At 36.6% G+C, this 16,011-nt stretch overlaps 1 protein-coding gene across 1 annotated transcript; it reads right to left on the bottom strand.

The window, feature by feature from the left end:
- LOC109826567 (3-hydroxy-3-methylglutaryl-coenzyme A reductase-like) lies at positions 9,640 to 10,179 on the bottom strand. The gene has a single exon (XM_020393595.1). The coding sequence runs from the start codon at positions 10,177 to 10,179 to the stop codon at positions 9,640 to 9,642; it is 540 nt and encodes a 179-aa protein (XP_020249184.1).

Raw genomic sequence — 16,011 nt, 5'->3', positions numbered from 1 at the left:
AATTTGTTACGTCGTTTATGCGTAATTCATTGATTCGTTAATCTGTACGTTATTTTTGTGGCCGATGAGCATGGGGGCCACTTGGTGGTGGCCGGTGAGCACGTGGGCGACTTAGTTCGCCGATTTGGTGGCTGATAGATGTGCGGGCCACCTGGTGGTGGCCGGTGAGCACGCGGGCCACTTAGTTTACCGATTTGGTGGCTGATGGGCGTGCGGGTCACTTGGAGGTGGCCGGTGAGTGCATGGGCCAGTCGGTTCGCCGATTTGGTGGCCGGTGAGCATGCGGGCCACATCATCAACAGTTCGTTGATTCGCTTGTTGGTGTCAGATAATTCTCTTTGATTTAGATAACGGTATTCACCACCTTCTCTCTATCTCGAGCTGTGTGTTGATACCTATAGGTATTTTTATATGCCTACAGAGTGCAAGGCCATTGGGGAGTCACGTGTCTTGTTTCATTATTCAGTTGATTATACTATGTGTTCTTGTGGTTTGGTTGTACTTAGATCAAAATTTAATAAAATGTATTCTGTCTATTCAGTGATCAATTTTGGTGTAATTTATTGCAATTGTATGTAAAATGTATTATGGTTGCCATGTGAATATGTACAAGTTGCGATAATATGTACATAATCTTGAACATATTAACTCTCATCTGAATATGTTAACTTTCAGGTGTATATGTTAACATTCATGTTTATATGCTAATGTTCATGTGAACATGTTAACTATCAGTTGTATATGTTAACTTTCATCTGCATATGTTAACTTTCTTACAAACATGTTATATTTCATCTCTGCATGCTAACTATCAGCTGAATATGTTATCTTTCAACATAATATGTTAATTTTCACTGTTACATGTTAGCTTCTTTATAACAAGATAACATGCTACTGTTAGCCCTTATGTTTTGATGATGTTTTACAACCACCATTAACGGTACTAATGGCTTATTGAGTGCAAATGTAGTAAACTCATATATCAAGCTTGTTAGTGCCATTCATGGAGGATTGGATGGAATATACGCTACAACGATGATATCCAAAGGAGGAGGAGGCATAGCGATGAAGCAATGTTATTTCAAGAACAACAAATTCATATAAAAGCTTCATCCAAACTCAAGCTATATCAAGACTCAAAGATCGTATTCTATGTGAGGATATTAGCTAGTTTTATTCTCTCTCTAGTATTAGAATGTAGACAAAGAGTTATTGAATTCACTTGAAGCTATTGGGACTTGCACACACGTTTTCATACTTAAGCTTTTAAGCTTTTTTCGCAAAATACTATTTTTCACAAGTATGAGGACCTATCTGTAAAATTCTTTTTCCAAACAGTTTGTTTTTAGTATTCAAAACATTTTACAAAGTTTCATAATTTTCAGAGATCAAATAAATATTTTCTAAATATTTTAGTTTGAGTCAATATACTGTTCTGGAGCATATCAAAATGCGGTCGACCGCGCCGGTCGACCGATGATGGCTCTGCTTGTTTTCTAAGTTTTCAAAGCTGCTCGCGGTCGATCGGATTTTCGATCGGTCGACCGAATTCATCTTTTTGGTCGACCGAACGTTCTGGCGGTCGACCGATGGTTTATTCGGTCAACTGTGACTTTTTCTCAAACGGTCGTTTGCCTTGTTTACTGTGCTTTCACTTAACTGTGTTTGGCACAATCTGTGGCAATGGTCTGAATAAGAGATTATTTTCTTAATTGGGAAGATTGAGTTGTGATTTTAAAATGTTTAATCTCTTCTATTTAAACCCAGACTTCTTCTTCTTCCTGTTGCCCTAACTTCTGCTGAAAAAACAGAGAGACGCTGTCTTCTGAGAAAAATTTTCAAACTCTGTTCTCTGTGGTTTTTCACTGTGTTTCTTGTGTGAGTTCACTTCCCAGCTTCAGTACTCTTTCTATTTGCCATAGGGTCTTGTAAAGAGAGTCTTGCAATCATTTCTACTGCTGTGTGAGTGTGATCTTGTGTAGATCAACTGTGAGGGTGTGGGATCTATTGAGATCAACCGTGTAGTGAGAGATTGAGAGGGAATCGCTGTGTAGACGAAGTTCCGGCTTCCAAACCGGGTGTGTAGTGGATTTCTCCTCGAGAGTGGGGAGCGGGGACGTAGGTCAGCGGACCGAACCTCGTTAACACATTGCGCGTCAAAGGATAACGACTCCTAACCCTATCTCTCTTACTTTAATTGCATTACTGATTTGTGGTTTGCTTGTCTTTATTTTTATTGCATATTTAGAGCCTCTTGACCCTAATCACCCCCTCTAGGGTCTAACAATTGGTATCAAAGCTTGGTCTCTATATTAATTTTTGGTTTAACCGCCTTAGAGAAAAGATCTAATGGAGGCCTCATTTAATATGCATATGTTAGAAGGACAATCCACCACTTGACCACCACTCTTCACCGGGAGCAATTTTGCTTATTGGAAAGCTAGGATGAAAATTTACCTTCGTTGCATTGACCTTGAGATCCTAGAGCTCATAGAAAAGAAATATGTAGAGAAGTCCAAAGTCGGGAACATGACCGATAATGAAAGGCACAAAGCCAATCTCAATGCTAAGGCCATGAACGCCTTAATTTATGGTCTTTCCCCCAATGAATACAATAAAGTTTCCACGTGTGCAACTGCATACGAAATTTGGGTAAAATTATGTATCACACATGAAGGAACCCCCCAAGTTAAGGAATCTAAGATTAGTGGGCTTATGCATGATTATGAGCTATTTAAAATGCTTCCTAATGAATCCATTGATGCTATGTTTTCCTGTTTTACTAATATCATTAATGAATTACATGGTCTTGATAAGCAATTGTCCATTCAAGAGATGAACTACAAGATACTTCGCTCCTTGACTCCGGCATGGGAGCCCAAAGCTACGGCCATTGAGGAAGCTCATGACCTCACTACCTTAGCTCTTGATAGCCTCGTCGGAAAGCTCAAAGTGCATGAGAAGAAGCTCAAGGGGAAGGAGAAGGAGGAAGTGCCATCACGTGAAGTTGAGGAGCCGTCACCAAAATTGAAGACCAAAGCTCTCAAAGGAGCTAGTGATAACTCGTCTTCGTCATCGGATAGTGAAGTCGATTTTTCTAAAGAAGTGGCTCATCTTTCTAGAAGAATCTCTAGACTCATAAAAATGAACAAGAAATTTAACCCCCGATCTAACAACAAGTTTTCCTCTTGTGTAGGTAAATGTTTTGAGTGCAATGAACCGGGTCACATCGCTAAGGATTGCTCCAAGCTCAAGGAAAAGTACATGAAGTACAAGAAGAAGAAGGCTATGTATGCCGGATGGGAAGAATCTGAACCAAGTGACTCGGATAGTGATGAAGAAGGAGCCAAATTTGCTCTTCATGACCCAAATGTTTGTTTCATGGCAAATGAACATGAGGTAATATCCGAGGCCAAAAGTGAATCTTTCTATATGCAATGTGACGTAGCTATGGCTTTAGAAGAATTGAACTTTGAATTTAAAAGAATGTCTAAAGAATATTCTTCTTTTAAAAGATTGCATGCCTCTTGTGATATTAAGCTAGAACAATTAACAACCTCTCTTGCTCTAAAAGATGAATTGCTAGGAGATCTCGATTTCGAGAATAAGCAATTAAGATCAAAGATTGAAAGATTAGAAATTGAGAGTTGTAGAACTAGACCCGCTCATGCTTATGCTAACTATAATCACCATGATAGAAATAGGTTTCATGGTTCTAACATCCGTACATACAAAAGAAATTTTGTATGCACTTATTGTATGAGACATGGACACATTTCTACCCATTGTAGAATTAAAGATAACCATGATTTTTATGGAATGATGTGGGTACCCAAAGGTACCAAGACTACTAACCACCAAGGACCCAAGACATGGGTACCTAAAGCTACTACATCTTCATCTTCATCTTTTGTAGGGAACGTCACGGCAACAACGTAAGGAAATGTGGTACCTTTATAGTGGTTGCTCACATCATATGACGGGCAACAAAGAATTATTTGTAACCCTATCAAGGATTGAAGGAGGTAGTGTCTCCTTCGACGGTGGTGAGAAAGGTAAAATCATTGGTATCGGTTCTATTGGTAAGAAACCCTCACCCATTATAGAAGATGTTTATTTAGTAAATGGTTTGAATCATAATCTTCTTAGCATTAGCCAATTAAGTGATAAGGGTTTTGATATTTCATTTAAATCGGATAAATGCATCATTAGTATGAATGAAAAAAATTGTTTTTATTGCTAATCGCAAATCTAATGTATACATTTTTGAGATGAATGAATTAGTGAATCAAGATATGAAGTGTCTTGCGGCAATTAATGAAAATCCTTGGATTTGGCACAAAAGACTTGGACATGCAAATATGGAGTTAATATCAAAATTGTCTAAGAGAAATCTTGTGAGAGGATTACCTAGCTTGCACTTCATCAAAGATACCACATGTGAGGATTGTGTTATAGATAAACAAACGAAATCCTCTTTCAAATCCATCAATGAGGTATCAACTTCTAAACCCTTGCAATTACTTCATCTTGATTTGTTTGGTCCTATGCGTGTTACCTCTCTTGGAGGCAAACACTATGTTTTTGTGATTATTGATGATTTTTCTCGTTTTACATGGACAATATTTCTTGCTAAGAAAAATGATTGTTTTGAAGAATTTGCTAATCATGTCAAAATAATTGAAAATGAAAAAGATTTGAAAGTTGTTAAAATAAGAAGTGATCATGGTGGTGAATTTCAAAATGAATCTTTCTATGATTTTTGTGCTCATCATGGTATAACTCATATGTTTTCCGCTCCTAGAACACCACAACAAAATGGTGTTGTTGAACGGAAAAATCGTACCATACAAGAAATGGCACGCACTATGCTTAATTCATTTGATTTGCCAAAATATTTTTGGGCGGAAGCCGTCAATACGGGTTGTCATATTTTAAATCGTGTTTTGATTAGACCAAAGCTTAAGAAAACTCCTTATGAACTCTTTTATGGAAAAACTCCTTTCATTGGTTATTTTCATATCTTTGGTTGTATCATTTTAAATACAAAAGATCATCATGATAAATTTGACTCCAAAATTAATGTTGGTATTTTCTTGGGCTATACACCGTGAAGTAAGGCTTATAGGGTCTTCAATAAACGAAGTCTCGTTGTTGAAGAATCTATAAACGTTACTTTTGATGAAACTAATGTTGGTTCTCAAGTTTTTCTACCTAGGAAAGATAATGATGATGATGTTGAGGGAGGATTGGACTTATTGCAAATCAATGATACTCCTTCTATAGAAGCTCAAAAGGATGTGGATAGCTCAAATGACAATGAACAAATTGAACCTCCTAAAGCTTGGAAATTCACATCAAATCATCCAAAGGAACAAATTATTGGAAGCCCTTCAAAAGGAGTTATTACTCGCTCAAAAGCCTTGAGTGAGTGTGGTAATGTTGCATTTCTATCTCAACTAGAACCTAAAAAGGTTAATGATGCTTTGAATGATGAATTTTGGGTTTTGGCTATGCATGAAGAATTAAACAATTTTCAAAGAAATGAAGTTTGGAAGTTAGTTCCTAGACCTAACAATGCTAGTGTTATTGGTACTAAATGGGTTTTTAGAAAATGGATGTTAAAAGTACCTTCTTAAATGGTTTTATAGAAGAGGAAGTGTATGTTGAGCAACCCCCGGCTTTATAGATCATGCTTTCCCTAATCATGTTTACCGGGTTCAAAAAGCTTTATATGGGTTGAAACAAGCTCCTAGAGCGTGGTATGCTCGCCTCTCTAGTTTTCTTGTTGAAAATGGTTTTTCCAAAGGAACAATTAATAACACTCTTTTTGTGCGAAAAAGGAAAAATGATTTTATTTTAGTTCAAATATATGTGGATGACATTATTTTTGGTGCTACTAATGAATCCTTGTGCAAGGAATTTTCTAAAGTCATGCAAGATCACTTTGAGATGAGTATGATGGGAGAGCTTACATTCTTTCTCGGGCTACAAGTCAAGCAAACTAAGGATGGGATCTTCATTTCACAAAGCAAGTATGCAAAGGAATTGGTTAAGAAATTCAATTTGAAGAATTCTAAGCATGCGCCTACTCCCATGAGTACTAGTGTTAAGCTTGATGCGGTTGAGAGTGGTGAAAACGTGGACCAAAAATTATACCGAGGTATGATAGGTAGTCTTCTTTATCTTACCGCTAGTAGACCCGACATTATGTTTAGTGTGTGTGCATGTGCACGTTTTCAAGCATCTCCTAAAGCATCTCCTTTAATTGCGGTTAAAAGGATCATTAAATATGTTAATGGTACTTTTAATCTTAGTTTATTTTATCCAAGAAGCACCTCTTTTGATTTATATGGTTTTTATGATGCCGACTTTGCCGGATGTAAGGTAGATCGCAAGAGTACTAGTTGAACATGCCAATTCATAGGAAATTCACTTGTTTCTTGGGCTTCCAAGAAACAAAATTGTGTTGCATTGTCCACTACGAAAGCGGAATACATTGCCGCCGGCTTATGTTGTGCTCAAGTCTTATGGATGAAACAAAGCTTAGTTGACTATGATTTGAGTTTTCAAAATATTAAAATCTTTTGTGATAACACAAGTGCTATAAATATTTACAAAAATTTGGTTTTGCATTCTAGAACCAAGCATATTGATGTGCGTCATCATTTCTTACGTGATCATGTAGAGAGACAAGATGTATCCCTAGTGTTTATTGACACAAAATCTCAATTAGCGGATATATTTACTAAGCCTCTTGGAGAGGATGATTTTTGTCGCATAAGAAATGGTTTTGGCTTATGCACTATGTGAAAGTTCTACATTTTTTGCTTGTTTAGTTGCATTTTATATTTCTCTTTACCCCATTTTTGATGGTGACAAAGGGGGAGAGAAATCTCCTCATTTGTTGCATATACTTAGGGGGAGCTCATAGATAGGGGGAACACCTATCTATAAGCTATTTTATTTTTGCTCTTATAATGGTTGGTTGTCATCATCAAAAATGGGGAGATTGTTAGCCCTTATGTTTTGATGATGTTTTACACCCACCATTAACGGTACTAATGGCTTATTGAGTGAAAATGTAGTAAACTCATATATCAAGCTTGTTAGTGCCATTCATGGAGGATTGGATGGAATATACGCTACAACGATGATATCCAAAGGAGGAGGAGGCATAGCAATGAAGCAATGTTATTTCAAGAATAACAAATTCATATAAAAGCTTCATCCAAACTCAAGCTATATCAAGACTCAAAGATCGTATTCTATGTGAGGATATTAGCTAGTTTTATTCTCTCTCTAGTATTAGAATGTAGGCAAAGAGTTATTGAATTCACTTGAAGCTATTGGGACTTACACACACGTTTTAATACTTAAGCTTTTAAGTTTTTTTCGCAAAATACTATTTTTCACAAGTATGAGGACCTATCTGTAAAATTCTTTTTCCAAATAGTTTGTTTTTATTATTCAAAACATTTTACAAAGTTTCATAATTTTCAGAGATCAAATAAATATTTTCTAAATATTTTAGTTTGAGTCAATATACTGTTCTGGAGCATATCAGAATGCGGTCGACCGCACCGGTCGACCACACCGGTCGACCGCACTTAAGTTCATTCGTCACTGGGCTCCAGAGAGGTCGACGGTCGACCGGTGCGGTCAACTGAAATCTCGATTTTTCTATCTGTCGACCGCGTCGGTCGACCGATGATGGCTCTGCTTGTTTTCTAAGTTTTCAAAGCTGCTTGCGGTCGACCGGATTTTCGGTCGGTCGACCGAATTCATCTTTTCGGTCGACCGAACGTTCTGGCGGTCGACCGATGGTTTATTCGGTCAACCGTGACATTTTCTCAAACGGTCGTTTGCCTTGTATACTGTGCTTTCACTTAACTGTGTTTGGCACAGTCTGTGGTAATGGTCTGAATAAGAGATTATTTTCTTAATTGGGAAGATTGAGTTGTGATTTTAAAATGTTTAATCTCTTCTATTTAAACCCAGACTTCTTCTTCTTCCTGTTGCCCTAACTTCTGCTAAAAAACCAGAGAGACGCTGTCTTCTGAGGAAAATTTTCAAACTCTATTCTCTGTGGTTTTTCACTGTGTTTCTTGTGTGAGTTCACTTCCCAGCTTCAGTGCTCTTTCTCTTTGCCATAGGTACTTGTAAAGAGAGAGTCTTGCAATCATTTCTACTACTGTGTGAGTGTGATCTTGTGTAGATCAACTGTGAGGGTGTGGGATCTATTGAGATCAACCGTGTAGTGAGAGATTGAGAGGGAATCGCTGTGTAGACGAAGTTCCGGCTTCCAAACCGGGTGTGTAGTGGATTTCTCCTCGAGAGTGGGGAGCGGGGACGTAGGTCAGCGGACCGAACCTCGTTAACACATCGCGCGTCAAAGGATAACGACTTCTAACCCTATCTCTCTTACTTTAATTGCATTACTGTTTTGTGGTTTGCTTGTCTTTATTTTTATTGCATATTTAGAGCCTCTTGACCCTAATCACCCCCCTCTAGGGTCCAACAGCTACTAAATTTTTTAATTTGTCAAATGTACATGTTAAGTATTAGCTTTTCCTGTTGACATTCAAGTAAACATGTAGCTTTCATTAGAACCTAGTAAATATATGTTGTATCAAAACAAAACGTAAATATATGGTAGTAAAAATACCAGAAATACAATATAAACAATAAATGTCAAGCTTGCTGTAATGTTTGTCATCCACATCAACTGTTTATACACCTAAATTAATATCCACAATAAAGGTTCTCTTGAGCTTACATGTTTCTTGATGACATGATAATAGTTAACTTGAATGAAATTTCTCATAATTCAGCTATTGGCCTTATCATGAGGGTTATTAATATGTGTGTGTTATTAAGTGAGGTAAAATCTCTACTTTTCCTAAATTCACATCTGAACATTTTTCTTTCCCTTTTTATTCACTGACATTCTATATTCTCATAATTTCTTAACAAGGTGTATGTGTATATTGTTGGAGATGTAGAGAAGTATCAGATTAAACTATCGGAAATATTTCTATGTGTGAAATTAGTAAAAAGATGATAGCCTCTATCTAGTAGTTAGGGGGGGTGCTTCGAGTCGAGTTTTGTTCATGAGGTTTAGAGTGTGAGTATTACACTTTTATGACTAATAAAAATCCTCATGTAAGTAATCTTGAATTTATTATTATTTTTTTCTCAAGTGGCTGTGATTTATGATTCATGATTTAACTTGATTTTGATTTTGATTTTGTGCATAATTTTAGAATGATGGTTGTAGATTTCAGGAGTAGTTTGACAACCCTGTGTAGAGTGTGGGAACTCAATTATTTCCACTTATGAGAGAAGAACTCATTGATTTGAGGAGAAACTTGAATTTGAAGGATAAATTGATTGAAAAGTATTATGAGACTAGGAAGTCATGAGAGTTAACATGCTCAAGATTATGTATATATTATTGTAACTTGTACATATTCACATGACAATCATAATACATTTCACATACAATTGCAATAAATTACACCAAAATTGATCACTAAATAGACATAATACATTTTATTAAATTTTGATCTAAGTACAACCAAACCACAAGAACACATAGTATAATCAACTGAACAATGAAACATGACACGTGACTCCCTAATGGCCTTGCACCCTAAGCATAAACCTCACTGTCGGGGCCTTCATCATCCTATCCCTAAGCACAACACTCTGGGCCCCACCTGACTCCCCGATAGCCTTGCACCCTTTGTTCGTGCTTGCAACCAAACACCCTTCGGTCGTGGCCATCGTAACGTAGTAAGTCCTCCCATCCAAAACCAGCGAGCCCGTGATGCCAACGGGCAATGCGACGAACCCAACCGGCATCTCGCAGCACTGGCTGAGGATGGAGGCGTAATCGAACCCATCAATAGGTATATCGTTGAGATTTTTGCTAGTGATTCTCTTTAAGGCCTTGTGTCGAACACCTGCAGCGCGTTTGCAGTCTCCCAATTTAGACTCCAATGAATAAGATGGGGTCGTACCCATGACCATGGATCCGATGATCTCTTCGTCTTCGACGGGGATTGTTGAAATGCTGTTGTTGGGTTTCTCGCCGGCGGCGGCGGTGTCAAACAGGAGAAATTTACAGTCAAGAAGAAAAAGAGGGAAAAATGCATTTTTTGTTGGGAACGACATCATAAATATGTAAATATTACCTATAGAACAAAAAAACATGGCCAAAAGAAAAATGTGATAGAATGAAAGAGAAAATTTAACGTCATACAAAAAAGAAAAAAAATAGAAGGAAGAGGCAAACATAGGGATAGAGGGATAAAAGTACCTGTACCTTGAGGAAATTGAGATACTCTTGTTTACTCATACCTTCAACTGAGAAGAGGAAGAAGAAGTAAAATGGGTCTCAGAAGAAGTAAGATGAACAGAGTGCTTTAGAACACTAAGAGGCTAAAGAAGTAAAGAAGAAGAAAGAAAGAAACAAAGGAAAAGCCCAAAAACTAAAAGGCTAAAGAAGTGAAGAAAAAGAAGAAGAAAGAAGAAGAAAGAAGAAGAAGAAGAAGAAATGAAATGGGTTAAGGGTAGTTTTGGGTTTTGAACAAATGTTTGTCATTGTGCTGTGTTGAAAAGCTAAATAGGGGTCATTCATTTAATAAATTAGTGTACATAATTTTAATTATTAATAATAGTATAAATAGGGGTTACTTCTTTATGTCGCAAAGAATATTACCTTGTTCGATAATTATTATAATCTTAGTAATAAAAATTTGGACATTATAAATTAGAATCTTTTTTTATTTTGAAAATTAATTTATATAAATATTTAGATCCATGAAATTTATGAGATATATACTTTTCTCTTCTTTTTCCCAAAACATTTGTTCACTCGCTAAAATATATTAATAATTTATAAGGATAAAAAAGTTAATAAATATATCATAATTCATTATAAAAGAATTATTAATTGTGATGAAATAGTAAAATTATTTATTAATAAAATATTGTACATAATTATAGTTATTAATAATAGTATAAATAAGGGTTGATTCTTTATATTGTAACGAATATTGCCCTTTTCAATATTATAATATCATCTTAGTAATAAAAATTGGACATTATGAATTAAAAACTTTTATTTCGAAAAGTTACTTTATATAAGAATATTGGATTTTTGAAATCTATGAGTCATTCACTTTTTGTTAGAAAGTAAATATCTTATAAATTTTAAGGATACAATATTTTTATATAAAGTACTTTTCCTAAATAATAATATTTTTTATTTATATCATCTAATTTTTTATTACTAAGATGATATTAATTATCGAGCAAGGTAATATATTTTACAACATAAAGTTATATAATATTAAAAATTAATGCCATTATTTATATTATAGTAAAATATATCCATAACATAAATATTTAATAATATAAATGGTTTAATTATATCAATAGTGTTACTTAACTAATGATTACATTATTATTTAATAATTATACTCCTAAATAAATTGTTTAATAATATAATAATAAGCTAATTTAAATAACTATTAAATGTATGTTAATAATAGTATGATTATTAATTATAGTATAACTTACAAAAATTTAATCATAGTGCAATTAAATAACTTTGTAAAATGTTTATATATAATTTATTAAAGAATATAATATTAAATACAACAACATGTCCACGTGCAAAGCACGTGTCCCCAAAATTGGTTAACAGACGGTATTCAAATAAAGATTTTATTTCCCTTCTGTCTGAAACCTCACGTGGATTGGCCTGGGTCTTCTTCGGCTAATGAGACCTCGATTCCGAAGCCTTCGGGGTATCTTTTTGATAGACGCCTCTATCTGTATGGGGAATTCGCTGCTAAAAGATCCTGCCCGGTGTCCCCCTCTTTCCCCGCCGCCTTCCGACCCGCGGGACATTATACTAGTTTATTAAAAGAGAACATGACTTTATTTTTTGATCTAAATACAAAATTAAAAAGTAAGGGAAAAAACCTAAATCCTAAAATTTTCGGCTCTAATTTAGTGATCTTCATACAAAAATCTAGAATTTATGCTAAAAAAATATATGACACGTGAGAGAATATGAGCCGAATTAGACTATGGTGATTCATAAAGTTGTATAAGGAGAATTAAGATTACTGATGCCAGAATAAGTTTAAAGGTATACAATGATTCGTGAAAGTTTATAGGCACGAGAGGGATATCAGAATAAGTTTAAAGGTACGTATACAATGATTCGTGAAGTTGTATAGGCATTAGACGGATAGAGAGGCCGAGAGAAAATAATTAATGAGATATTTTAAGGTTGTTACCAATTGAATTGAGTAGACAAATATAGGACAAATTTTTAAAAACAACCACTTTTTAAAATTAATAGGCAAAAACGACCGCTTCGAAAATAATCGGCAAAATCGACCCTTTTTATCTGAAAAGGGTCGATTTTGCTACGTAGATTTTTTTAGTTGGGGTGCACGGGACTATTAGTCCCGTACATCCTATTTCTCTCCCCTAACTCACCCGTCCATATCTCTCTCTTCTCATTCACCTCCCCCTCCCCAGCCTCCTAGGGACAGCTCGCCGCCTCCATTCCTCTCCCACCTGCCAACCCTTTGACGCTGCGTCCAACCCCCTCCTAACTCCTCCCTCTCTCTTCGTTTCATTCATAGCATTTCTTCGCTTCTCCTTAGCAATCATCGTCACAATCAGGCTCTTCGTCGCCAACCCCGGATCCGTCAACCGACACGAATCTCAAGATCAGTACACCCCACCCAAATCAGTCGAGCGCATTCACCGCCCTCCTATCCGGAAAAACCATGGAATCAATAGAAAAACCTCGCGGTAATACAGCTCTTAAAAAACGGGGCGGTGTGGTGGCTAAGAGGGCGGAGAGGTGGTGGGGGGTTGGGTGTGTGGTGGGTGGGAGAGTGGCTGATTTGAGTGAAGGAGACGGAGAGGTGGATATTGAAGGTGGAGAGGCGTTTGAGGGGAGGTGTGGAGGGGGGAGCTTGGCGTGTTGTGATGATGAGAGAGTGGATCTGAGGGATGGCGGCGGCGTGACTGAGGGTGGAGTGGCGCGGGTGGTTGGGGAGGAAGAGGAGGTGAAGAGGCTGGTTGGGCGAGAGATGATTTGCGAGGTTGGTTGGTTTAGAGAGAGAGGGGAGGTGATGAGAAGAGAAGATATGGACAGGGTGAGTTAGGGAGGAAGAATTAGGATGCTACGGGACTAAGTAGTCCGTGACCCTAACTAAATAAATCTGGGTAGCAAAATCGACCCTTTTCAGACGAAAATGGTCGATTTTGCCGATTATTTTTTGAAACGGTCGTTTTTGCCTATTAATTTTAAAAAGTGGTTGTTTTTAAAAATTTGTCCGACAAATATATAGTAAAAAATTAAACATTTGGCTGATAATGGTCCCCATTTTTTTAACTTTCAGGTGACTTCTGAACTTTTTTTGGGAAAATAGAATATGCATTTCCTATATGATGATTTTTGGCATTTCGCATCACATTCAATTAAAAAAAAATCTGAAGTGAAAAAAACAGTTTACTTTCACACCTTTGCTTTTCACTTTCGAGTGAACAAACATTCACTTATGGCAAGGTCGCCGGTGTGAATGGCTCAACAAAAAAGTCGACTATTGAACACTAGTATTAAGTCCGCACGTAGCTGCGGGTATTACTTTACCGAGTTATTTCTGTCGGCAAATTGATAATATGATTTCTATATATAATTATTTATAAAAACTTCAGTGATAATTTTTCTACTACTATTTACAGAATAAATTTTTAAACTAGTTAACAAAATAATACATAAATTAGCAAGTTTTATCAAATTTTTATAATAGAGCCTGCAAATATTTATATTTGTGAAATATTTGATAAAGGTTAGATTCATATTTGCAAGACCGAAAAAAAGAAGAGAAAGAAGATATAAATAGTGTTTTCATGGTTAAAAAATGGTAATTCAGCTTGAACAATGATAAAGGACCAAATTTTCATTATAGCATGAACAACTTTTATGGAAAAAAAATTATTACAGCATGAACAATATGGCTAAGACTGAAAATATTGTTGTATCATAAACATTAATTTTAATTTTATGAGTGATATTATATCATGAATAGGTTTACTGTAGTATGAATGATATTTTTTACGTTTTACACAAGTTACAAGTACTAGTAGATTCATACCGCTGCATTGTTAGTTTGTTACCAATTGTTTTAATGAGAGAGAGAGAGAGAGAATAGCTTAATTTTCATACAATGTTTGATGTATCATACGCTTCCGTAATAGCAAGGTACAGAGCACATATCCCTTAAAATTTTCCTGCAGAACCTCCAAAACTAGAGAGAGAGAGAGAATAGCTTAATTTTCAAGAGAGAGAGAGAGAGAGAATAGCTTAATTTTCATACAAAGTTAGACGTATCGTACGCTTCCATAATAGCAAGGGACAGAGCACATATCTGATATCCCTTAAAATTTTCCTGCAGAACCCTCCAAAACTACAGAAAGTTTTCAAAATGCATCAGTTATTTTAATCTGTAGTTTCACACAAGTCACATGGGCTAGCTTCCGACTTTTCGACGGTGCAGGTGAAAAAAAGAAAGAAAAAAAAAGATTAGTTATACATATTTCCCTTGACTTTATGGCATTTTATTATTCTAAAATTAGTCAATTAATTGAATTTGTCAAACTAGGAGGACTAGAAATTCCAAAATCGGAGTTTTTTCATCTCTCCTCCTTTCTCTCTGTTTCCTTCTCGTTTAGATCATCATGATTCTACACACGTCCTCTTTCTTCTTAACTTGATCTGCCTTCCCTGCTGTAAAAAACGGAATATAATAATATAAAATCCAAATTAAAGAGTTAGAAAATTCAGGCCTGATTGGGAGCAGTTGTGATGTCACTGCCCTAGAAGATTAAGGACCCGCCTATCGTCCTGGCGCAATTTGTCTCCTCTCCCCTAGTGGTAAAAACCCCGCAATCAGCCGGCCTTTGCACTCGGGCGTGAGTCACAGAGCTTATGCTCAGACGAAAACGGTTACCCAAAATATGAATATAAATATGTAGCCAAAATTTCTTAGAGAAATGAGAGTAGAGAAAGAAGAGAGCTTAGAAGTTCTTCTCTTCGTTGGTGTGTTTCTGAATGAGCTCCAAGCCTGCTTATATAGGTGAGGAGAAGTGTAACCCTCGCTGAATCCAAGGGACCGTTACGCACATGTCTTGCTTCCGTTACCCGCATGCAGCCGTTACAGAACATGTAAAACGTGCAAAAATAAAAGCTTGAGAAGCAAAAATGTGTGTGTGTGCGGTGCGGCGTGGCGTGCGGGCGAGGCGTGGCGTGGCGTGCGTGCACGCGCGCGCGTGTGTGGTAGATATGCAAAGCCCACAAAACCCAAAACACTATTCAAAGCCCAATAAGGAGAGAACCATTATATACCCTTTACTATTCATCTTATTTTTCAATGTGGGACTATTCACAAAGGCAAAATTGCCTTTTCATGAACAAAACTTCCAACAGTCCCCCCACCAAAAGGCAATATTGACTGAAAATTCAAAATAATAAATCAATAAATAAATCACAAAATAAATGTAGGTTGGGCAACCTTTCGTATCGTGAATTCGGGAGAGGTAGCTTTCGGCTTTGAACCTTTCCTTAGTGAGTTCATCGCCACCTGAGGGACATAATGGACTAGGCCTTGAATTAGGCCCCTTAGATCAGGTATTGATAAAAACACACACAATATATTTTTATCTATTGAGCTAAGCGGGTTGAGCGTTAAAGGCCATGCTCACAAAAAACCGACTCATGAGAGTTTCTAGGGGTCAGCCCTGCCCCCCCCCCAACCGTGGCCATCACGGTTCCTCTCACGTAGATAAGTCCTCAAAGGACTACAGCTGTTTATATAATACCCCCCACAATACACACGTTAGACTTATTAAGAGTAAAACTCAGCCTAGCCAGCTATATCATAAGAGCATTGTCATCATAGAGAAGGGGTAGTA

This window comes from Asparagus officinalis, chromosome 10 (genome assembly GCF_001876935.1).
Source record: "Asparagus officinalis chromosome 10, Aspof.V1, whole genome shotgun sequence".
Taxonomy (NCBI): Eukaryota; Viridiplantae; Streptophyta; class Magnoliopsida; order Asparagales; family Asparagaceae; genus Asparagus; species Asparagus officinalis.
Note: the sequence above shows the minus strand (reverse complement) of the source record. Positions and strands in the feature narration are given on the sequence as shown.

What these genes read in the sequence shown, in the direction of transcription:
- LOC109826567 (XM_020393595.1), bottom strand. Translation starts at nt 10,179, where the DNA reads ATGTCGTTCCCAACAAAAAATGCATTTTTCCCTCTTTTTCTTCTTGAC.